This window comes from Nicotiana tomentosiformis, chromosome 3, assembly GCF_000390325.3.
Source record: "Nicotiana tomentosiformis chromosome 3, ASM39032v3, whole genome shotgun sequence".
NCBI lineage: Eukaryota > Viridiplantae > Streptophyta > Magnoliopsida > Solanales > Solanaceae > Nicotiana > Nicotiana tomentosiformis.
Window position 1 is genome coordinate 31696962 of NC_090814.1, and position 26082 is coordinate 31723043.

General features: G+C 40.4%; 1 protein-coding gene across 1 annotated transcript; it reads right to left on the reverse strand.

Moving 5' to 3' along the window:
• Positions 1-5525: 5525 nt before the first annotated feature.
• On the reverse strand, positions 5526-7153 carry LOC138907577 (uncharacterized). The gene is made up of 2 exons (XM_070198177.1): positions 6810-7153; positions 5526-5787 (listed from the first exon to the last, which is right to left on the reverse strand). The coding sequence occupies exons 1-2, from the start codon at positions 7151-7153 to the stop codon at positions 5526-5528; spliced, it is 606 nt and encodes a 201-aa protein (XP_070054278.1).
• Between the last annotated feature and the right edge of the window lie 18929 nt (positions 7154-26082).

Below are 26082 nucleotides of genomic sequence, written 5' to 3' on the forward strand. Positions count from 1 at the left end.
ATGATAGCTAACATGAAGTAACTTGACGAATAATCACTGTGTTGCAGTACAATAGGCAGATAATAACGTGAGAGTGGAACATGTGAACATGTGAGATGATTTATGTCCTATAGGCAGGGTATCTAACAAACACATAGAGCATGTTGAACAAATTAGACACTCAGATCCTATAGGCAGGATTTCTACCCTTTCATGCAATCATTAGAATAGACCCATTTTCCCGATTTCACTAATACCCCAATTGTTATTACAGAATTATTACCGGCCTAATGATGAAATAAATTACAAAGTGATAGAAATAACTATAGTGGGCCTAAGATAGGCCAAAAGTGTACCCAGCCCAGCTAGGCCTTCAATTTTGTCTCCACACAGATTTTAGCATAGTCCAAAAATCACAGGAGAATTTGGACCAACCCAACAACCATAGTTGATCAAAGGATCCAGGAAAACAATCATTTACACAAGCCAGCTGGCTTATTCAGTAGGCATAGGAGGGACAGAATTGAGCAGTCAAGGAGAAAGTGGCCAAAGAACCTTAGACCCTAGCATATCAGAGTTCACAAGGGCCTCAAAGTGGACCCCGAGCAGTGCTCACACTGGGGAGGTTAATAAAAAGTTTAGGGGGGGCCTTGGCTTTCAGCCGGCCAAGAATTAGAGACTTAGAATAGGGAAACAACTAATGAAAATAGTAGTAAAGTAATAAGGCTTGGAAAAGTGCATTTGCAAACATTACAAAGTGATAACATAGTGAACATGTCAACACATAGGGTGCATGAATTCAAGAAAACAAGTTAATGCTGCAAGTTTCACTTAATATATTGGGGCAGGGTTACATATTAATAAAAAGCAAGGAGTCTTAGACTTTTGGGATGACAGAGTACATAGGCAAATGAGCCTTAGGCCAAATAAGACAAACACTTATCACTAATGTAACAAGTTCAAAACCTAAAGGATCAAATTATGCTAAACACAGGGATTAAACAGTAAAACTTGTACCAACAAGGCAGACATAATCATATATTATAGTGAAAACAAGGCAGGAAAGATTAATCTAAGATAATTAGCTGTTAGGGGTACAGAATTAGCATGGTAAGAGCATACTGAGTGACAATCATGATCATAGGACCAGATTACAACTAGAGTTAAGGTCTTAACGGATCAGGGCATACTAATAACATAAATTAAACACATAAATTAATCACAATAGAAATTCAGAATCAGGCAGGAAACAAGATTAGGCCATACAACTAATGCAAACACTCAAATAGTCAACATATTAAGCTAAACATGTTTTAAACTGTCCAAATTGCCTAAGTTAGATGCAAAGACATATTTTAGGACTAAAAGTTTAGGCGTGAGAAAATGCTAGAGAAGTTCATGCTATAGGCAGAATCACACATGAAGAGAGTCAAGGGGTTATATCAAGTCATGCAATTTCAAAAAAAAAATAGATATGCTAATTAGAACATAATGGAAGAAACATTGCGAAGGTTGAGAAACTAACCAGCTATTGCTCAACAAATAAGAAAAGAACAGCAATATGACCCAGAATCCCAGATGCGTCAAGTTCCCAAGGGTTTTAAAGAACCCAGGGCAGTGCTCCCACCCAAGAAAGTTCGGAAAGTAAGAAGTCTGGCGGCCTTGGCTTTTAGCCGGCCAAGAGCCAAAAACAGAATAAGAGAATAAATGAACACAGAGTAAAGCTCTAATTTTTTCAGTGAAAATTAGCGATTGAAGTCTTACCCTAGAAGAGAATGGGGGAGGGGTTTATATAGTAGTAAAAATAGATGTACAAATAGGTCTAAAAATCAATTTAAGAGATCTGTAAATCCTAGTTTTTAGGGAAAGTAAGTATCAACAGAATATAAACAAAAATCGTACTCATAGTAGCATAGGACGCATATAGACAGAATAACACTCAAAAATCAGGGATTTGAACCATGTTTGGTTAGATTTCAGAGAGATCTGCTTGCCATGTTTAGGCAAGCACTATAGGAGAATAGCCAGTACCAAAAAGAGGTCGAATATGGTAAGAAATGGATATCGAATCCCATATTTGGTGGGATTAGGAGAAGAATTAGGGGGGGCGACGATTTTAGGGTTCTTCAGAAAGGGAGGGGAGATTAAGAGGATATGATGGCGGCGGATTGGAGGGGAGTGATTAGGGTTTGGGGGTGAGGGGATAATTAAAATGAGGGATTAATTGTGGGCTGTTGATCTTAAAGATCAACGGCCAAGATTTTAAGAGGGTTGGGTCAGGTTGGCTTAGGCGAGTTACGACTGGGTTTAGGATTAGTGGGTCATCTGGTTTGGGCTGGGGTTATTGGGCTGAGGTATTAGGGGTTTTGGGCCGAAATTGTTTAGGAATTGGGGCTAGTTTTTAAATACCCAATATTTATCAAAATAATAATTTATAAAAGTAATTAATAAATAAAAAAAATATTATTTGTGCACGAAAATGATTGAAAATAATAACTTAACATTATAAAAATATAAAAAGTTATTTTGGCACAAATAATGTGATTATACATGAATATAGGCTATTATTGCAAATAAATATGCAATTAGCCTAAAAATGCAAATGTAATTATGAAAAAATGAAGTAAAATATTATAAAACATACGTGTTGGTGTAAATAATAAGTTAGATGATTAAATCATCATAAAAATAATTTGAAGGATAATTATTGGATATTTACACAATAAAATGCAGAAAGAGATTAATTTAAAGCTTTTAAAAATTATAGAAAATTATGAAAAATGCTTGTATGGGTTTATAAACTAAATGATGATGCAAATATACTATTTTGAAAGTATATATATACATTTTAAAAAATATGAGGAAGCAATTAGGTATCAAGAGCTGCTCCTCTTTACCCGGGAATGATGAAAGAGTTGTCGGGTAAAGAAATGATGACCGATTTTGACTGAATGGGATGATTTGAGAAATAGAGGCCAAACTCTAGTTTCTGAGTTACTTACATATCCCTGGTATTACGGGAATCAGGTCGCGTGTAGTTCTGGATCCAGCGGTGAACTGAGCTGATGGAGCTGTTGCAGGAATGGTCGTATGCTTCGGAAAGTGTTCCTTTAGGTAGGATAATATCAGATGAGTTTATATGAGGTTGTGAATGGATGTTTCTCAGAACGGTTATGGATGAGCATTTGAACGATTATCAAGTGGAAGCAGGTAACGGACGGTGGTTGGCTGCATTTGAGGTAATTTCAGGATGTGAGCACCAAACGGATACCGGAGCGAAGATTGCTCCCGTTAAAAGGAATGGTTACCTCCCGGATTACCTGAAAAACTTAAACGCAATGCATGAAAGTATATATGGGATTTATTGCGAGAATTTAAACATGATGCAAATTCCCTTTGGACCATGAAAGTTGTCTTTGGACGACGAGGATGATGTCCTTAGACCATGATGTCCTGGGCCATGAATCGCGTGATAAGGGATTCGCAGGCCATGAAATGATGTTCTCGGGCCATGAAAATGGTGCCTCTGACCTATGGCGCCTTTGAATAATGATGTGCAAAATTGAGAGATCCTCAGGCCATGGCATGGTGTCTTCCGGCTATGAGGATGATGCCTTCGGACTATGACGCCTTTGGATAAAATGGCGATGTTTCGGCCCATGAGATGCAAAGACATGATGCTTCGTCATATGCGGGGCAAAACAAGATAGAGCTTAGTCCTGTATAAGATTGGGGGCAGAGCTTAGCCCCAGGAAAGTAGAAGAATAGTGATAGTGCTTAAGTAGCGTAGCATTTGGTATCATGCAAGGAAAGGCAGAGCTTAGCCTTATGCAGTTGAGGAGGCATGGCTTAGCCTCATGCAAAATAGGAGACAATGCTTAGTCTCATGAAAAATAGGAGACAATGCTTAGTCTCATGCAATTGGGGAGGTAGGGCTTAGCCTCATGCAAAATGGGAGACAATGCTTAGTCTCATGAAATGGAAAGGCAATGCTTAGCCTTATGCAATTGAGGAGGCATGGATTAGCCTCATGCAAAATAGGAGACAATGCTTAGTCTCCTTCAATTAGGAGACAATGCTTAGTCTCATGCAATTGGGAGACAATGCTTAGTCTCATGTAAGGGAAGGGCAATGCTTAGCCTTATGCAGTTGAGGAGGCAGGGCTTAGCCTCATGCAAAATAGGAGACAATGCTTAGTCTCCTACAATTAGGAGACAATTCTTAGTCTCTTGCAATTAGGAGACATTGCTTAGTCTCATGCAATCGGAAGGCAATGCTAAGTATTATGCAATAAAGGAGACAGTGCATAGTCTCATGCAAGAAAGGAGACAATGCTTAGTCTCATGCAATGGAAAGGCAATGCTTAGCCTTATACAATTAGGGAGGCAGAGCTTAGCCTCATGCAAAATGGGAGACAATGATTAGTCTCATGCAATGGAAAGGCAATTCTTAGCCTTATGCAATTGGGGAGGTAAGGCTTAGCCTCATGCAAAATGGGAGACAATGCTTAGTCTCATGCAATTGGGAGAGAGTGCTTAGTCTCATGCAATGGAAGGCAATGCTTAGCCTTATACAATTAGGGAGGCAATGCTTTGCCTCATGCAAAGAAAAGATAATGAGTGATAGAAGAGTATTTCTTAGCTGGAGATATGTTTGCGTTTGGCAGCTTTGTCATTATGAATATAGTGATTTTGATGTGTGTACGTATTTGCGATTATTCCTTGTTCTTGCATCCAAAGAAAAATCGTGAGTTTTGCGGGGAAGGTTGGTTTATGCCTTCGCCTTATTGCTTTGCTTTGCTCTGTATCGAGATCCTGCTCAAGTTACCATATGTAGCATCTGACTGTTTCAAAACAATAAAGTTTTCGAGAAAATATGCGTGCATTTGATGAATGTAGTTAATTAAAAACATAGTAGTATGCAATATCAAGTAAATTAGATGAACCAATGACTGTGACACTTTAGAGACATTGCGACTTCTTTGCGTTAGAATTTTGAGGGTCCTCCTCAAAATTCTGCCCCAGTTTAATAAGCAATTCTTTGACCGTTCTGCATATGATGAATTTGGCTTTGCCTCAAAATTTTTAGGGTCCTCCTCAAAATTCTGCCCCAGTTTCTGACCATGGTGGAAAATAAAGATTTTATTGAATTGTGACCGAACCCACATGGCTGCCTACATATACCCTCTTAAATGGGAATCAGGTCAAGCGTAGTTCAGTTACATCAGATGAAGAAAGGCAAACAATCTAAACATAGTATCTCTTGACTGCGTCTGAATTGATAGGGTTTGGCCAAACTTCTCCGTCCATCTCTGTGCGTATGAGCACTCCTCCTGTTAGTACTCTGTGAACCATGTAGGGCCCTTTCCAATTGGGCAAAAATTTCCCTTTGGCTTCATCTTGATGCGGGAAGATCCGTTTTAGCACCAGCTGCCCTGGTGTGAATTGTCTAGGCCTAACCCTTTTGTTGAAAGCTCTAGATATTCTGTTCTGGTAAAGTTGACCGTGACATACTGCATTCATTCTTTTTCCGTCAACGAGAGCCAGTTACTCATAACGACTTCGTATCCATTCTGTATCACTGAGTTCAGCCTCTTGTATGACTCGCAAAGAAGGAATTTCTACTTCGGCGGGAATGACGGCTTCAGTGCCATAGACCAGCAAATAGGGAGTTGCCCCAGTGGATGTGCGAATCGTGGTATGATATCCAAGTAGGGCAAATGGTAACTTCTCGTTCCATTGTTTGTGATTATCTACCATCTTTCTTAATATCTTCTTGATGTTCTTATTGGCGGCTTCCACAGGTATGCTGTGGAATTCTTATGCTTGATCCTAAAGGTTTTGCACATGGATTTCATCAAATCACTGTTAAGGTTGGCGGCATTGTCAATGATGATTGATTCTGGTGACCCGAATCGACAGATAATACGATCCCTAACGAAATCCGCGATGACCTTTTTAGTTACAGCCTTGTAAGATGCGGCTTCAACCCATTTTGTAAAATAATCTATGACCACTAGAATGAACCTGTGCCCATTTGAAGCGGCGTGTTCGATTGGACCGATGACATCCATCCCCTAAGCGGAGAAAGGCCAAGGTGCACTTATTGCATTGAGTTCATTGGGTGGCACTAGTATCATATCTGCATGTATTTGGCACTGATGACACCTTTGAACATACCTAATGCAGTCCGTTTCCATAGTCATCCAAAAATATCCTTCTCTTAATATCTTCTTGACTAAAATAAAACTGTTCATGTGTGGTCCGCAAGCTCCGGCATATATCTCTTCGAGCAGTTTGGAAGCTTCCTTGGCGTCAACACATCATAATAATCCTAGGCCTGGAGTCCTTCTGTATAGAATTCTTCCACTTTGGAAGAAATGGTTGGACATTCTTCGGAGTGTGCGTTTCTGGCACTCTCCTTCTGCCAAGTATTCTTTGATGTCATGAAACCATGGATTCCCATCAGTTTCTTCTTCAACATGAGCATAATAAGCTGGCTGATTATGGATTTCTACTGGAATAGGATCGATGAAATTCTTGTCTGGGTGTTGTATCATGGAAGATAGAGTGGCCAACGCATCTGCGAACTCATTCTGGATTCTCGGAACATGTTTGAACTCTATTTTTGTGAACCTCTTCATCAACTCTTGTACGTGGTACAAATATGGCAATATTTTGGTATTCTTTGTAGCCCATTCTCCTAGAACCTGATGTACCAAAAGGTCTGAATCTCCAATTACCAGCAATTCCTAAACGTTCATGTCAATGTCCAACTTGAGCCCCAAGATGCAGGCCTCATATTCTGCCATATTGTTGGTACATGGAAACCTGAGCTTTGCGGATATTGGATAGTGTTGACCTATTTCTGACACTAAAACTGCTCCAATTCCTACTCCTTTGAAGTTTGCAGCTCTATCAAAGAATATTCTCCAACCGTCATAGGTTTCGGTGATATCTTCTCCTACGAATGATACCTCTTCATCGGGAAAATATGTTTTCAGTGGTTCGTATTCTCCACCCACAGGATTTTCTGCCAGATGATCTGCCAATGCTTGCCCCTTGACCGCCTTTTGAGTTACATAAATGATGTCGAATTCACTCAGTAGTATCTGCCATTTTGCCAACTTTCCCGTAGGCATGGGTTTTTGGAAGATGTATTTTAATGGATCCATTCTCAATATGAGATATGTGGTGTAGGCACAGAAGTAGCGCCTCAACTTCTGAGCTATCCACGTCAAAGCGCAGCAAGTGCGCTCTAGCAAAGAATACCATGCTTCATAGGGTGTGAACTTCTTACTTATGTAGTATATGGCATGTTCCTTTCTTCCCGTCTCGTCGTGTTGTCCCAAGACAGCCGAAATCCCCATCCAGTAAAGATAAATAGAGTAGAAGATTTCTCCCAAGTTCTGGTGGGACCAGAACAGGTGGTTTGGATAAATATTCCTTGATCTTGTCAAAGGCTTTCTGGCATTCTTCAGTCCAACTTGTCGCAGCATCTTTCTTTAACATTTTGAAAATCGGTTCACAAATCATAGTTGATTGTGCTATGAAACGGCTGATGTAATTGAGACGCCCCAATAAACGCATCACATCTTTCTTGTTCTTTGGAGGTGGAAAATCTTGGATAGCCTTGACCTTTGACGGGTCTAGCTCAATTCCTCGACCACTGATGATGAACCCTAGCAGCTTTCCACGGGGACCCCAAAGGCACACTTTGCGGGGTTCAGTTTCAGGTTGTACCTTCGAAGTCGATCAAAGAATTTACTCAAATCTGCTATATGATCTGTGCTTCTTTTGGATTTGATGATGACGTCATCCACATACACCTCTATCTCCTTGTGTATCATGTCGTGAAAAATGGTTGTCATGGCCCTCATATAAGTGGCTCCTGCATTCTTTAGGCCAAACGGCATCATTTTGTAGCAATACACTCCCTACAGTGTAATAAAGGCTGTCTTTTCGGCATCCTCTTCATCCATCCAGATCTGATGATATCCCGTGAAGCAATCCACAGAGGATTAGAGTTCATGCTTGGCATAGTTGTCGATCACTATGTGTATATTAGGAAATGGGAAATCATCTTTGGGACTTGCTCTATTTAAGTCCCGATAGTCGACACACACTCTGACCTTTCCATCTTTCTTTGGAACTGGCACAATGTTAGCCAACCAGGTCGGATATTCAACCACTCTGAGAACCTTGGCTTTGATCTACTTGGTGACTTCCTCCTTTATTTTCAGACTCATATCTGGCTTGAATTTTCTGAGCTTCTGCTTTACAGGCGGACACATAGGGTTGGTAGGTAGTTTATGAGCCACTATGGACGTGCTCAAACCGGTCATATCATCATAGAACCATGCAAAGATATCCTCATACTCCTTCAAGAACTGGACGTACTCTGCCTTCTCTGATGGTGATAGGTGAATGCTTACACATGTTTCCTTGACTGTTTTGGAGTCTCCCAAATTAAATGTTTCAGTCTCATCCAAATTGGACTTAGGCTTGTTTTCAAAGTTTTCCACTTCTCTGACAGTTTCCTCGGGTATTATATACTCTTCCAGATCCTCTGAATTATTATCCTTATGTTGCGTTGTCTCATTACACGTCACAGTCGCAAGTTCATCGGGATAGGTAATAATAATGCTGTAGAGAAAAAACGTAAAGAATAATAATAAATACTAAAAATAAAAATGCATTAGATAAATTTTGAAAACGTCAAACAGGTACGGCTCGATGACCAGAGCAATTATTTCAAAACAAAACATGCTTAAAACAAAATACTGAAAATGTCTTAAATGCTCATAAAAATTGCTTTTAAAATAAATGATGCTAATTGCCAGGCTACCCAGGAACTCGACGGGCCCTTGATGGTGCAGCAGTCCAGTTCTTGAGAATAGCTCCCTTCTCTATGGTCTGAATAATGAGGCCTTCCTCTTCCTCCTCCTCAACTATCGCACTGCAATCTATGTCTTCATCATCCAGAAACAGGTTCCTTATACCAGCTAGAACTTCATCTTCATCGGACTCCCACATCATGTCATCTTGATGAAATGACTGCCTCAAATGTGGTACTGGTTGCTCTAGAGGGTAATAAGGACCACGCTATGGTGGCAACCAATTCTGATACTCGTGCCATGTGTATTCATACCCAAGCCCAAAAGTTGTGCCGTGACGCTTTAGCTGTATTGGTTTGGTGATCCCCTTGAGATTCTTACCGAGACCTTTGCCAGGTTCATATCCTGTCCATGCCAATATGCCTTCTATTTTACTGCTCCACCATTTGTCCTTTTCAATTGCGTTGACGCGCTCGATGCGATGGTATGTTTCTCCCCCCAACTTCCTGCAATTCTCAATGACCGGAACAGTTTGATTGGTGTAAATGGGATTACTCCCGTCCCCATGGATGATCACTTCCTGATGGTTCCACTCAAACTTCATGACCTGATGTAGAGTAAAAGCTACGGCTCCAGCGGCGTGTATCCAAGGTCATTCCAACAATAGGTTATAGGTAGCAGATACGTCCAACACTTGAAATTCAACATCAAACCAGGTTGGGCCCATCTGTAGGCTGAGGTTGGTCTCCCCAATTGTGGCCCTTTGAGACCCATCAAATGCTTTCACATTCATACTTCTTGCTTGTATCTCATGCAGATCATTACCCAACTTTTCAAAGTAGTTAGTGGATAGATGTAGAGACTAGAACCCCCATCTATCAGGACTCTGGCAATGAACTTGTCTTCAAACTGCACTGTGATATGCAGTGCCCTGTTGTTACTTAATCCTTCTGGTGGCAGTTCGTCTTCATGAAAAGTGATCTTGTGGCTTTCCAACACTTGCCCTACCATGTTGGCCATCTCTCCAGTGGTGATGTTGTTGGGTATATAGGCTTCGTTCAACACCTTCATCAGGGCATTCCTATGTGCCTTGAAGTTTTGCAGCAGTGATAAAATGGATATTTGAGCAGGGGTTTTGTTCAGATGATCAACCACAGAATATTTCCTTGCTTGCACCTTTCTCCAAAGGTCATCCGGGCCAGTCTCAATGACATGTGATTTAGATGCAATTTCTTTGCTCGTTCCTCCTAAATGCTCGGGGTGTATAAACCCTACCAGTTCTGATCATGCCTTGCGCTGCACCTGTTTCTTCCATTTTTGCTTTTCCTTTTCTTCTTTCTTCCGCAACATAATCCCATGGTATAGCATTAGACTTATAATACGGCGTTGGTGCTACCATCACGGTGAAGGGCGTTGTTACTTCAACCTCAAACGGAGTTGGTGTAGCTACCTCAACTTCAATTGGTGCCTGAGTCTGTTCCATGATAGGTGTGAGAGTGATTGGAGATGTTTCAGAATTATCCTGTTCTCGAATGAGTCCAATTGACTCCTCTGAGTCCCATTCTTTATCGGTATCTATCACGTTTACCCCTCCGCCCCTGTGATCTGGGAGAGGATTGTTACGGACATTGGGTGCAACCTCCTTTGCCTGTATGACTTTGGTGTCAATTAATGTCTGAATCTTATCCTTCAAAGTACGACACTCATCAATAGTATGACCCTTCATGCCAGAATGATAGGCACATGTCTTATTTGGATTAATCCACTGGGAAGAGTTTTCCAAAGCAACAACGAGAATGGGAGTGATATAATCGGCAACCTTCAGTCTCTCGTATAGTTGGTCTATGGGTTCAGCAATTGGGGTGTACTATCTGGGTGGTCTACGGTCGAAATTTGGTCTAGGTTTTTGGTAGTTTTAGTGGGCTGGTGGTGAGTGGTAGTATGTTGGTTGGGTGTTATAGGTATGGTAAGTGGCGGCAGGTTGTTGGTATCTGGGAGGTGAAGGCTGATATGTGGGTGGGAGTGTTTGATATGTGAGAGGAGACTTCGGACCTTGGGCTACCATTACTGCACCTACTTCTTTCTTCTTGGAGATACCTCCTAACTGCAGGGCCTTATTTGTGGCTTGGAGTGCTTCAACATTTGTCACCATTCCACTTTTGATCCCTTCTTCTATTCTTTCTCCCAATTTGATGATATCAAAAAATTTATGGTTTTCAATAACCATCAATCTTTCGTAGTATTGCGGATCCTGAGCTTTGATGAAGAACTTATTCATCTATTCTTCTTCCAGCGCTGGCCTTACTTTTTCAGCTTCAGACCTCCACCGAGTAGCATATTCGCGAAAAGTTTCCGTTGGCTTCTTCTTGAGATTTTGAATGTAGAAAACGCCTGGTGCATTTTCTGTGTTAAACCTGAACCGATCCATGAAATCTGATGTCATGCTCACCCAATTAGCCCATTTCTTTGGGTTCTGACTGATGTACCAAGATAGGGCGTCTCCGGTGAGGCTTCTCATGAACAGCTTCATGCGAATTCCTTCATCTCTGCCAACTCCTACAAGCTTGACACAATATGTTCTCAAATACACCTTCGGATCACCAGTTCCATCGAACATTTTGCACTTAGGAGGTTTGTAACCCTCTGGAAATTCTACATCTGGCTGAATACACAAATCTTCATAATTCAAACCCTTAATGCCTTTGCCCCATTCGACACTTTGAACCCTACGAGTAAGTTTCTTGAGTTCCTCTGCCATATTCTTGATGAGCAGGTCCTTCTCGGAGGATTTGGGTATGTATAGGGTTTGTTGTGGGGTGTAGGGTAAGGTTTCCACATATATGGGATTGCTTTGGTGAACTCCGGGAATCTGGGTGTAATGGTGGTCATTGGTTGAGGTTTGCGGGTCAGGAGAAGGTTGTGGTGCATTCTGAGGGGTATGGTATGTGGATGGTTGTGGGTATTTAGTTGGGTGGTGATGGTGTTGTTGGGGAGTAGGTATCGGTGAAGGGTTGTGGTTCTGAGAAGGTGTGGCGTATTGATGTGGTGCGAGAGAAATTGGTGGTGGGTTTTGATTCTGCATGTTTTGGGGAGGTGTCGGGTTTTGGGCGTTTGCTTTTTGTTGGTTGATGTCATGGACGTTTAGGGTAAGGGAAAGGTTTGCCAAGTTACGAACTTGTTCAAGTTCCCCTTGTAGTTTCAATATTTTCTGTTCCAGACATAGGACCAATTCGTTCTGTGCTGGAGTATTCCGACCGTCCGAGTTTTCAACGTTCTCTGCATTGTCCTTTCTGATACCGCTTAAATCATCCATTTTTTCTTTCCTTTTGCTTTTGCCTTTAGGATCACTTGGTGGAGGACCTCTAGATCTAGTATGATATGCGGATGATGCCAGTATGCACTAACTAACCTTTGGGGAATGAGAATAAACAAAGAAAAGAAAACAAAAAGGTAACCAAGTCAGTAAGGGATATTGAAATAATGCTTGCAATATTGAACATGTGTTGCAGAATCAGTAAATAAATTCGCGTCCTAATTTGGGGGACCTCGTTGTGCCCGAGGTAGGCTTAAGCGACACATAGACTTGGAGAAAATTGATGCCAATAATTGTGTCATTTCATTAATATGAAAATGGATCAAATCCTTACTAAAACGACAATAATAAGAAAGTCACTAATGGCATTTTCCCTATTACAACCAAAGTCTAAAATGAATCTAGAAAGCAAGTAAAACATCATTCCTAATCTATTTGGTCCCAGAAGGACCTTCTCTATGCTTGGCCTTCTTTGCTCCATCAATCAGATTCCCCAGGTCGCGCACGTCCAATAACAGATATGCCCTTGATATATGCCCTCCTTCGTTGCCCTCTGCATTCTGACAGTCTGCGATCCTCTTCCTCATCTTTCCCTCGAGCTCCATCAACCCTTGCTCCAAATACTCCAACCTCTCTGTTGACTTAGTAGTGATTCCCCTCCATTCGTTGATTGCTTTCATGTCCACTTTATGTTGTTCCAAATGCCTGGCTTCAAACTCGAAAACCCTTTTGCGCAACCTCCTGTATTTGACTTGTGCTTCAGCAGCGTCGTCTATGACCCTATTCCTCAAATTAATTCCTGGCTTGACATCACCTACTATATCATCTTCCAACCATGATGGATAGAAGTACACATGGCCGGCATGATACCGATCTAGCTCGATGGTATATTTCTCCACAATTACCTTTTGATACCACATGTGATGTGCCTCGCACTTGAATGGAATGGAGTTCCCATGGAAGTCTGCTTTTTGCTGAACCATTTTGGAAACTTGTGGTATAACCTGCTTTCTCCCAGCGTGCCTTATAACCCTTATAGGAGCATAAGGATAGATTCCTCTCAATCCAATTAGCATTAGATGATGAGCCTCTCTTGACCTGATGATGAACTCACTGCTAGGGAACCACTCGAACATCCAATGTACCTTGTCATCAGTCAAATTGCTAAAAAAAGTACCCAGCTCACAGCGTTTCCCGGTTGTGCAAACCTGTTTGGGATAAAAGTCATTCTCTTCGGATGGTGATAGGCTATGTGGTCATTCCACGATCGTCGCGGACGTTCTTGATGGTATTCTCCTCTATGAAGGTGTTCCAACAACTATACTTGCAGCAACAGATTGCAACCCTCAAAATGCCTATACCCCTTTTTGCAACGGTCTAAAGCCCGGTACATCTCATCCAAAATCATAGGGACAATAGTATAAGTTTGCCCCTCAATCCCCTCCATTAAAGTCCTAGCAACCATATCTAGGCGAGTGTGGATCCTTTCTCCCTGTATTGGAAATACCAGCATCCCCAGAAAACAGATAATGAATACGAAAGCCCGGTGGTGTGTCCAACCCAAAGAAGTGATGGCAAGCTCATCACGATAAAAACGATATGACTTGATGTGCCCATAACGCTCATAAAGGAACTCGAAGGGTATGTAAGATTTCTTCAGGCAGACCAACCCATCATTTTTCTTGAAACCCATCATTTTCAGGAAACCTTGAGAAGTGCAATTTTTTGGTACCAACAAACCAGGGCTATCCCATGGGAGTCCAGCGAAGCCTTCTATTTCTTCTAAAAAGGGAGTCATTTCTATGTCACCAAAACGGAAGACGACTCCCTTCTCATCCAAAAACATGGTGGCGGCCTCAATTAATGCATTGTTTGGCTGAATGTCTAACAAGGAGGGTAAATTCCCGAGGACCCTTTTCACATGGTTTTAATCACTAGGTGAGAGATTTTTCCACCAATCCAGCAGCAAAGGTGGGATATTTTGGACCATGCAGAACCTGGGGACTTTGTGCCTCATTTCTGCAAAACAAATAAAGTTAGACCAACCCTTACGAATTTGGCTATTTACACATTAATGATCAACATATTGTCATGCTTTCTCCAAATAATGCACAGATCGTGATTGTGTCCATTGGGATTATGGAAATTCCGGCGGGCTTTGGACAAGGCTTGCCTTAGCGGGTTATCACACGGACAGTGTTCTAACCCATACTAGGTTTGGACATGATGCATGCACAGTTAATATTAGAGTAGGGGTTTCTAGAAGAGTCTAGACCGGTACCCTTAAGTGGACAAATTGAGAGGGAAAGGCACGGAACCGTCGAATGCACCGCTGATCGACTAGTTTTAACGCAAATAAGCCTTTCCAAATTTAAAAGAGTGATTTCGGAAGAGTGCGGACACTCATCAAGCGCCGCTATGGTATTAATTAGGCACGAGTAGAATATGATGTGGAGCATGCTTTATGCAAAGGTAAAACAACACGTTGTCAAATATTTTGCATGATGAAAACAGTAAATATAGTATTAAAATGAAACATAAAGACATAAAAAGAAAAGAAAACAAAGAAGAAGTTAGTTCGCGCAATGTGGAAGTTGTAATAAAGTAAACGAGGGAGTAAGGGTAGGGAGAGACATGATGTAGTAATTTAAAAAGACTTGGAGCAAGCAAACATGACTAGAAATAAAGGAAAATGCATGTTATAACCAAGTTGAATAGAGATTTGCATATTAATGCGAATGCAAATAAAGGGAAAATAGGGGAAAGGGTGCGCATGCAGCAGTGAAAAGGGAAAAGGGAGCGGGATATTCATGTACCAAAATAATAAGAGACAAGGAAACACGTTTATCAAAAAAGACTAATTCATATAGACTAAGTTCGCTATGGTAAGAGCCTAAAAATATCCCCAGCAGAGTCGCCATGCTGTCGCGCCCCCTTTTTCTCGCGAAATCGGATTTCGACATGTGACAACTCTTTTAAGGAAGTATTAAAAGAGGAGAGTCGCCACCTAACAGGTTTAAGGTGCGTTAGGGAACCTATTTGCAGATAACTCTAGTTTAACTAGTCTACGCCACCAAAGATCGGTTAGGGCTCAAATTACCTCGAAGAGAAGGTGTTAGGCACTCTTCGAGGTCCACAACTGCGGGTCCCGACCAAACTCGAATTATATGAATTAGTTAGATAAACAAAGAGAAAACAAGAGGTTTAGGCAGTTATTATCAAAAGTCCTTGAGTAAACACAAATAATTGATTTAAAGACAGGATGGAGAGGGGGGTCCTAAGTTTTTTAGCCTAAAGGATCACCCCGTGCAACATAAATAATACTCCGTAACTCCCTCGAGATGGGGTGTTACTAGTATTATTCAGCGGGCACAGACTATCATCTCCTGCTACCCGATTACTATCTTTAAGTTATTACCTAAAGCGTTGTAGTTGATTCTAAATCGTGCCTTATGCATGCACTACCCGTCCCATACCTATGGTCCAGGAGGCATTTGGACCTCTATTTTGGGTGATTCTAGACTTGACTTAGGCTACTCAGAAAATGTTAAAACTATGCAACAGTTCAAAAACATGTAGGACTACACATAAGGGCGGCAAATGGCTCAAGTTAGCCTCCACATGTAAGCAACAAATGCACGCTAACATGTTCATAATGAGGCAGTAGACAATTTCAGAATTAATACAAAATGGGATCCTTCTATCCTATAGTCATGGCTTCTAGGTGATTCTGAATTTTAAACATACAGATAGTGTTGCTTTCTTAGAACATCAAATTTGTGGATTGTGAGCATTACAAACCCTATAGGCATGCTTTCTAATTTGCTTGCGAAATAAAGCAGTGAAACAGTTTGATAGTTCAAAATTGCCAGCGTTGATTTTATCAGCATACTTTCTAAGTGAGCCACAGAGTCCTATAGGCAGGATTTCTAAGAATTGTCAATCAAAACTGGTTTTTATCTTTTTATTCCTATGGACATGCTTTCTAGGCGAGAAATTTAGTAGGAATAACAGTAATAATAGCTAATTTGATTATATTCCTATAGGCATGATATCTAACATGAAGCAACTTGACAAACAATCACTGTGTTGTCGTACAGTAGGCAGATAATTACTTTAGGGTGAAACATGTGAACAGGTGAGATGATTTATGTCCTATAGGCAGGGTATCTAACAAACACACGGAGCATGTTGAACAAATTAGACACTCAGATCCTATAGGCAGGATTTCTACCCTTTCATGCAATCATTAGAATAGACCCATTTTCCCAATTTCACTAATACCCCAATCGTTATTACAGAATTATTACAGGCCCAATGATGAAAAAAATTACAAAGTGATAGACATAACTATAGTGGGCCTAAGACTGGCCCAAAGTGTACCCATCCCAGCTAGGCCTTCAATTTTGTCTCAACAAAGATTTTAGCATAGTCCATAAATCACAGGAGAATTTGGACAAACCCAACAACCATAGTTGATCAAAAGATCCAGGAAAACAGTCATTTACGCAAGCCAATTGGCTTATTCAGTAGGCATAGGAGGGACAGAATTGATCAGTCAAGGAGAAAGTGGCCAAAGAACCTTAGACCCTAGCGTGTCAGAGTTCACAAGGGCCTCAAGGTGGACCCCGAGAAGTGCTCAAACTAGGGAGGTTAATAGGAAGTTTAGGGTGGGCTTTGGCTTTCAGCCGGCCAAGAATTAGAGACTTAGAATAGGGAAGCAACCAATGAAAATAGTAGTAAAGTAATAAGGTTTGGAAAAGTGCATTTGCAAACATTACAAAGTGATCACATAGTGAACATGTCAACACATAGGGTGCATGAATTCAAGAAAACAAGTTAATACTGCAAGTTTCACTTAATATATTGGGGTAGGGTTACATATTAATAAGAAGCAAGGAGTCTTAGACTTTTGGGTTGACAGAGTACATAGGCAAAGGAGCCTTAGGCCAAATAAGACAAACACTTATCACTAATGCAACAAGTTCAAAACCTGAAGGATCAAATTATGCTAAACACATGGATTAAACAATACAACTTATACCAACAAGGTAGACAAAATCACATATTATAGGGAAAACAAGTCATAAAAGATTAATCTAAGATAATTAGCTGTTAGGGGTAGAAAATTGGCATGGTTATGCATACTGAGTGACAATCATGGTCATAGGAGATGATTACAACTAGAGTGAAGGTCTTAATGGATCAGGGCATACTAATAACATAAATTAATCACTATAGAAATTTAGAATCAGGCAGGAAACAAGATTAGGCCATACAACTAATCAAACGCTCAAATTGTCAACACATTAAGCTAAAAATGTTTTAAACTGTCCAAATTGCCTAAGTTAGATACAAAGACATTTTTAGGACTAACAGTTTAGGCGTGAGAAAATGCTATAGAAGTTCATGCTATAGGCAGAATCACACATGAAGAGAGTCAAGGGGTTATATCAAGTCATGCAATTTAAAAAATAAATAGATATGCTAATTAGAACATAATGGAATAAACATTGCGAAGGTTGAGAAACTAACCAGTTATTGCTCAACAAACAAGAAAAGAACAGCAATATGACCCAGAATCCCAGATGCATCAAGTTCCCAAGGTTTTCAAAGAACCTAGGGCAGTGCTCACACCCAAGAAAGGTCGGAAAGTAGGAAGTCCAGTGGCCTTGGCTTTCAGCCGGCCAAGAGCCAAAAACAGAACAAGTGAATAATTGAACACAGAGTAAAGCCCTAATTTTTTCAGTGAAAATTAGCGATTGAAGTCTTTCCCTAGAAGGGAATGGGGGAGGGGTTTATATAGTAGTAAAAGTCAAATAGTAACAGAGTGATTAAGCAACAAACAAGGAAAATAGATGTACAAATAGGTCTGAAAATCAATTTAAGAGATCTGTAAACCCTAGTTTTTTAGGGAAAGTAAGTATCAACATAATATAAACAAAAATTGTACTCACAGTAGCATAGGACGCATATAGACAGAATAACACTCAAAAATTAGGGATTTGGACCATTTTTGGTTCGATTTCGGAGAGATTTGCTTGCCATGTTTAGGCAAGCACTATAGGAGAATAGCGAGTACCAAAAAGAGGTCGAATATGGTAAGAAATAGCCATCGAATCCCATATTTGGTGGGATTAGGAGAAGAATTAGGGGGTGGCGGTTTTAGGGTTCTTCTGAGAGGGAGGGAAAATTGAGAGGATATGAGGGTTGCGGATTGGAGGGGAGTGATTAGGGTTTGGGGGCGAGGGGATAATTAAAATGAGGGATTAAATGTAGGCCGTTGATCTTAAATATCAACGGCCAGGATTTTAAGAGGGTTGCGACCAGATTTAGGATTAGTGGGTCATCTTGTTTGGGCTGGGGTTATTGGGCTGAGGTATTGGGGGTTTTGAGCCGAAATTGTTTAGGAATTGGGGCTAGTTTTTAAATACCCAATATTTATCAAAATAATAATTTATAAAAGTAATTAATAAATAACAAAATATATTATTTGTGCACAAAAATAATTGAAAATAATAACTTAACATTATAAAAATATAAAAAGTTATTTTGGCACAAATAATGTGATTATACATGAATATAGGCTATTATTGCAAACAAATGTGCAATTAGCCTAAAAATGCAAATATAATTATGAAAAAATGAAGTAAAATATTATAAAACATACGTGTTGGTGTAAATAATAAGTTAGATGATTAAATCATCATAAAAATAATTTCAAGGATAATTATTGGATATTTACACAATAAAATGCAGAAAGAGATTAAGTTAAAGCTTTTAAAAATTATGGAAAATTATGAAAAATTCTTGTATGGGTTTATAAACTAAATGATGATGCAAATATACTATTTTGTATATATATATATATATATATATATATATATATATATATATATATATATATATATATATATATTTAAAAAAATATGAGGAAACAATTGGGTATCAACAAGGAACATCTCGGAACATAAAATAAGAAACTTGAGACAACCATACTTGAGACTTACGGGAACATCATGGAATTCAATTCTAAGAGAGTAGTTTAGCCAACATACCTCGCTTTGAGCTTTCCTTAAATTACTACGACGTCCCGAAAATTCTAGCAATACCACTCTATTTTGTGACATAATAAAATTGAACACAAATTAGGAAGGTATTCATGGTTTCAGCTCATTTGAGCATTTTATCAAACACTAGGTATGCAAATTTGGCTACAAGGTTCTTCTACAAGATTTTCTTTACTCCACAACCCAATCCTTACTTATTTGAGCTCAACAATCTTCCCACAAACCTTATTAGTACAAGCATGTATAAATAATACTATGTTAATTACCCAACATCATTAAGTCACTATTCATTACCTTTTCCAACAAAACTCTAGGTTCAAGAACATCCATTTCAAGAACTAGTTCCTGGCCACTCTACCAGCAGAGTTATTTCTTATGTGAAGGCTCGACGTATGGTCGAGAAGGGATGTCTAGCTTATTTGGCCTATGTCCGTGATTCTAGTGCAGAGGTTCTTTCCATGGATTCAGTACCAGTCGTTCGTGAGTTTCCAGAGATGTTTCCTGTAGATCTGTCGGGGATGCCATTCGACAGGGATATTGACTTCTGTATTGATTTGACTCCGGGGACTGAGTCCATTTCTATTCGGCCAAACCGTATGGCCCCGTCAGAGTTGAAGGAGCTGAAGGAGCAGCTTCAAGACTTGCTTCATTAGACCTAGTGTCTCACCCTGGGGTGCGCCTATGTTATTCGTGAAGAAGAAAGATAGATCGATGAGGATGTGTATAGACTATCAGCAGTTGAATAAAGTCACTACCAAGAAAAAGTATCCGTTGCCAAGGATTGATGACTTATTTGATCAGCTTCAGGGTTCCAAGGTGTTTTCGAAGATTGATTTGAGGTCCGACTACCATCAATTGAAGATTACGGCATCCGATGTCCCTAAGACGGCTTTTCGAATTTGGTATGGGCATTATGAGTTCCTAGCTTATCCAAATGGTGATTCCCAATTAAATTCATTCATCAATTAAGTTATCAAGTCTATTGGAATCATTAGAAACTCAAGACATATGTATTTATATCAATTCATCACTATTCATCTTCTTCTTTACCCAAAAATGGCATTCTCAAGACCCACCCTTAGGGTTCATACAATATCCCACTATAACTTCAAATAAAACTCATAAACATGCTACCCATACTCCAATATGACATATATATGAAGCTCAAGTGAAGGGATTACCTCTTGGTGGATGAATCTCACTTTTTCCTTTTTTGGTGTTCTTGAAGATTCAACCCATTTCCTATGGATTTGATCCATAATAATGTTAGCGTTATCACTAAATGATGTTATATAATCATCCTTGTGCCAAAACAACTTACCTTGAAGTGTATCCATGGTGGAAAAGCTCCTCCTTCTCTCTAAAAATCAATTCCAAGTTGAAGAACTAATATTTTCTCTCTCTAAACCCCTTGTTTCAGCCCTTTTAAAATGGCCCCTAAAGCTGCGTAGCCTCCCTGCGTAGGCTACGCACAAAGGCTACGCAGGGTGGACTTCTATCCCGCTTCAGTTTGAAGCTGTTGGATTTGCCTACAATGGTGCGTAGGCTACACTGCAATGCTGCATAGGCTACGTTACTATGTTGCGTAGGCTACGCAAGACTCACGTAGCTGTTCTGCCACCCTTTAGTAAAAAGGTTATAATGTCTTGTAGAAATCTCCAAATGACGAACGGTTTGAAGCATTAGAAACTAGACACATAGAAATTTAATTTGATAGGTCATTTGAAACCATATAAAACTTCATATCATGAGAGTTATGCTCATTTGAAGTTAGGTCTTGTGCGAACTCACTCGAAACTTTACCCCATCGTAAAAGGTCCATCTTGACTTAGCCTTGGGGCTCTTCTTAGACCATAAACCATTCTTAATGCACCTCATACATATATTATCATTATCAATTGATATCATTCATATTATTAGTCGTGTTCATACCCGAATTAATATAATTAGTACCACCCAATCTTCTTAATGGTCTTAAAACACTTCAAAATTTTTTGGGGTGTTATATTAAGATCCTTCTATTTGAACAGATGTTGTAGATTCCGGTGATCGGTATAGATCTTACAAGGGATACCGTACAAATAGTGCTGCCAAATCTTCAAGGCATGAACAAAAACTGCTAACTCAAGTTCGTGGACATGATAATTCTTCTTATGCACCTTCAGTTGTCTAGACGCGTAGGCAATAACCCTACCGTCCTGCATCAACACCGCACCGAGACCGATACACGACACATCACAGTATGCAGTATAAGACGACGAACCCGAAGGCAACACCAACACTGGGGATGTAGTCAAAGCTGTCTTGAGCTTTTGAAAGCTTTTCTCACACTCCTCCGTCCACCTGAACGGAGCACCCTTCTTGGTCAATCTGGTCATAGGTGCAACAATAGATGAGAAACCCTCTACGAATCGACGGTAATACCCTGCCAACCCAAGAAAACTCCGGATCTCAGTAGCAGAAGACAGTTTGGGCCAACTCTGCACTGCTTCAATCTTCTTCGGATCTACCTTGATCCCCTTACTCGACACTACATGACCAAAAAATACCACTAAATCAAGCCAGAATTCACACTTTAAAAAGTTTTGCATATAACTTCTTTTCTCTCAAGGTCTTGAACACGGTCCTCAAGTGCTGCTCATGATCCTCCCGGCTCTGGGAGTACACCAGAATGTCGTCAATAAACACAATGACACCCAATAATTATACTCCCAATCACCCATCTTTTATCCCAAACTCGAAATTGAAGAATAGGGGAAAGGAATTCATACCTCTTTGAAGCCCTAACAAGATCCTTGTGAAATCATCAAGCCTTGAGCAAGAATTGATGAACAAAATGGCTAGGTCTTCTCTTTCTATCTCTAAGATACTCTCACCCCTCTCTAAAAATATCAGATGAAACACTTAAAAATGACCCCAAAGCCTTTTTATAAAAATGGGATCGGGTTATAAAAAAATAGAAAAATGGAGCCCTGTCACAGATCTGCGGTTTGCGGAATAGGCCGCATAATGGCCCTCCGGAACTAGGCAATGCTGCCCCACTCTGCGACCGGTCTGCGGTCCGTAGACCTATTTTGTGGTCGCATAATGGACCGTAGAACCTTATTCAAAAATTTCTCATGCTGGTTCTGTGATGGGATCTGCGACCCGCAAATCGATTATGCAGCCGTATAATGGACCGCACAATGATCCTAAAATTTTGCTCAAGTTTCTTTTTCACTCTGCGGCAGTTATGCGACCCGCAGAGTAATTCTACGGTGATAGAATGAACCGCATAAATGCCCTACACTTCTGATGATTTTCTTCAACTCCTCAATCACGTAAGCCTACCCCGGCACCACGAAACCTTAAATTTCTTTATGAAATTTTACGGGGCCTTACATTCTCCTCCACTTAGGATCATTCGTCCTCGAATGAGGGTCAAAATCTATCATTAGCATCCAATGTGGCCCAACTGTTAATTCACACACCAGTAGTTTTAAAATTTGGCTAACTCCCTAAATCTCAAAAAAATTTGCCAGAGTCTCCCCTGTAACTGGGCTTATCCACCTGTCAGAGAATCCCAGAAACCAATCCTAACAACATATACATAATTCGATGACGCAATATAACATAAAAATAACACCAACTGTGGCCTCATAAGCAATATATTACCAGGAAAGGAACACCCTTAGCATAAGCTGTACAAATGATACGTAATTCATAGGGAAACATTTCATAGAATGATTACATAGCCATTTAAACAAATAAGGATACTTCTTCTTCATTTCTTCCTCCGCCTCCCAGGTGGCCTCTTCAACCTGCTGGTTTCGCCATAACACTTTCACGGAGGCAATTTCTTTATTTCTCAACTTTCAGACTTTCCGATCAATATGAAACACCGGGTGCACTAATGACATCTCAAGTGGTAGCTCAAGCTTGGACGCCACCTCACCGATCCTCGGAATGATTTTGTATGGTCCGACATACCTCGGACTCAATTTCCCTTTCTTACCAAATCACATTACACCCTTCATGGGGAAAACCTTCAAGAATACCCGATCATCTTCTTTCAACTCCAAATCCCTACGACGAACATCCGAATAAGACTTCTGATGACTCTGAGCAGTCTTCAACCACTCCTTAATGATCTTAACTTTTTCCATAGCCTGATGCATGAGGTCTGGCCCTATCAACTCTACTTTCCCAATCTTGAACTACCCAATGGGAGATCTACATCGCCTACCGTAAAAAGCCTCGAACGGTGCCATCTAAATGCTAGCATGATAACTATTATTTTAGGCAAATTCTATGAGTGGTAAATGATCATCCCAGCTATCTTTGAAGTCAAGAACACAAGCACGCAATATATCCTCAAGCATCTGAATAGTCCACTCTGCCAGCCCATCAGTCTGCAGGTGAAAGGCTGTACTAAGATTCACCTGCATATCCAGACATTGCTGAAATTTCTTCCAAAAATTTGTCGTGAACTGTGCCCCTCGATCAGAAATGATAGAAACTGGAGTGCCATGCAACCTGACTATTTCTTTGATATACAACTGAGCATATTGTTCCGTTATGTCGGTAACCTTGACCGAAAAGAAGTGTGTTGATTTCGTGAGTCGATCCACAATCACCCAAATTGAGACAAACTTACGAGGAGTGCTAGGTAGTTCAACCACAAAGTCCATTTTAATCATTTCCCACTTCTACATTGGAATTTCTATATTTTGTGCCAACCTGCCGGGCCTTTGGTGTTCGGCCTTCACTTGTTGATAATTTGGACATCTCGTCACAAAGTCTGCTACATTCCTCTTCATATCATTCCACCAATATACTTCCTTAAGATCATGATACATTTTTGTAGAGACCAGGTGCACGGAATACCTAAAAGTGTGAGACTCGGTCATGATTCTCTCTCGGAGACCATCTACATTTGGAACACATGGACGCCCTTGGTACCTTAGTGTACCATCACCCATGCCAAGAGAAAAGGCCATGGTCTTATGTTTATGAATCCCCTATTTCAATTGTGCCAATAATGGATCGTTGTATTGCTTCTCCTTGACTTCCACATCAAGTGATGATTCAACCCTATTTTGCACAATGACCCCTCCTTCATTAGAGTCCGTAAGATGAACTCCAAAACTAGCCAATCGGTAAACTTCCTTGGCCAATGGCCTTTGATATGCCTCCAAGTCTTCTAAACTACCCATAGATTTCTGGCTAAGAGCATTCGCCACAATATTAACCTTCCCCGGATGATATAGAATATCAATGTCGTAGTCCTTGAGTAACTCAAGCTATCTTCTCTGCCTCAGATTTAATTCCTTCTTCTTGAAAATATATTGAAGGCTCTTATGGTCCGTGAATATATCCACATGGACCCCATATAAATAATGATGCCAAATTTTCAATACAAACATCACCGCCACAAGTTCTAAGTCATGCGTGGGATAGTTCTTTTCATGATTTTTTAGTTGCCTAGAAGCATAAGCGATCACCTTGCATGTTGCATCAATACACACCCAAGTCCGATTCTTGAAACATCAAAATATACTACAAACCCATGTGTACCCTCTAGTAGGGTCAACACTGATGTCGTAATCAATCTTGCTTTCAACTCCTGAATGCTCCTTTCGCAAGCATCGGACCATTAGAATTTAATTGCCTTCTGCATCAATTTAGTCAACGAAGAGGCAAGAGTAGAGAACCCCTCCACAAACTTTCTGTAATACCTAGCTAAGCCTAAGAAACTGTGAATCTCTGTTGGAGTTGTAGGCCCCGGCCAATTCTTCACAGCTGCAATCTTCTGAGGATCAACCTTAATTCCTTCACTAGAGACGACATGACCCAAGAATGTGACAGATTCGAGCCAAAATTCACATTTGAAAACTTTGCATATAACTTGTGCTGATATAAGGTTTGCTGAACTATCCTGAGATGATCAACATGGTCCTCTCGACTTCGTGAATATACAAGAATATCGTCAATGAACACTATCACAAATGAGTCAAGAAAAGGCCTGAAGACTCAATTCTTAAGATCCATGAAAGCTGCCAGAGCATTTGTTAGCCCAAAAGACATTACCAGAAATTCAAAGTGCCCATACCGGGTCCTGAAAGCTGTTTTCGGAATATCCTGCTCCCTGATCTTCAATTGGTGATACCCGGATATTAAATCGATCTTGGATAAGTACTTAGCATCTTGTAATTTGTCAAATAAATCATCTATCCTTGGTCAATAGTCAATGCTTGTTCTTGATTATGACCTTGTTGAGATGCCGATAGTCAATACACATTCTCAGTGATCCATATTTCTTCTTTACAAAAAAGACCGATGCGCCCCAAGGTGACACACTCAGCCAGATTAAACCCTTCTATAGTAATCCTTCAATTGTTCCTTTAGCTCCTTCAATTCTGCCGGTGCCATTCTGTAGGGCGGAATAGATATAGGATGCGGGCCTGGCATCACGTCAATCCCAAAATCAATCTCCTTGTCTGGTGGGATCCCAAGGAGCTCTTCCGGAAAGACCTCCAAAAATTCATTCACAATTGGCATAGACTCAAGCGTAGGTGCCTCAGCATCGGTGTCCGTAACCTAGACCAAATTGTAAATACACCCCTTGTTGATCATCTTCATGGCCTTAAGGTAAGAATTAAACCTACCCTTCGGCACCACATCATCCCCCTTCCACTCAATAACTGGCTCATTTGGAAATTCGAACCTAACGGTCCTAGTTCGACAATCAAGCTTGGCAAAACATGAATAAAGCCAGTCCATCCCCATTATTATATCAAAATTGACCATCCCCAATTCAATAAGATCGGCCATGGTGTCGCAACCACGCAACGTGACAACACAATCCCTATAAACCCGCACGGCCAGAATAGACTCACCAATCA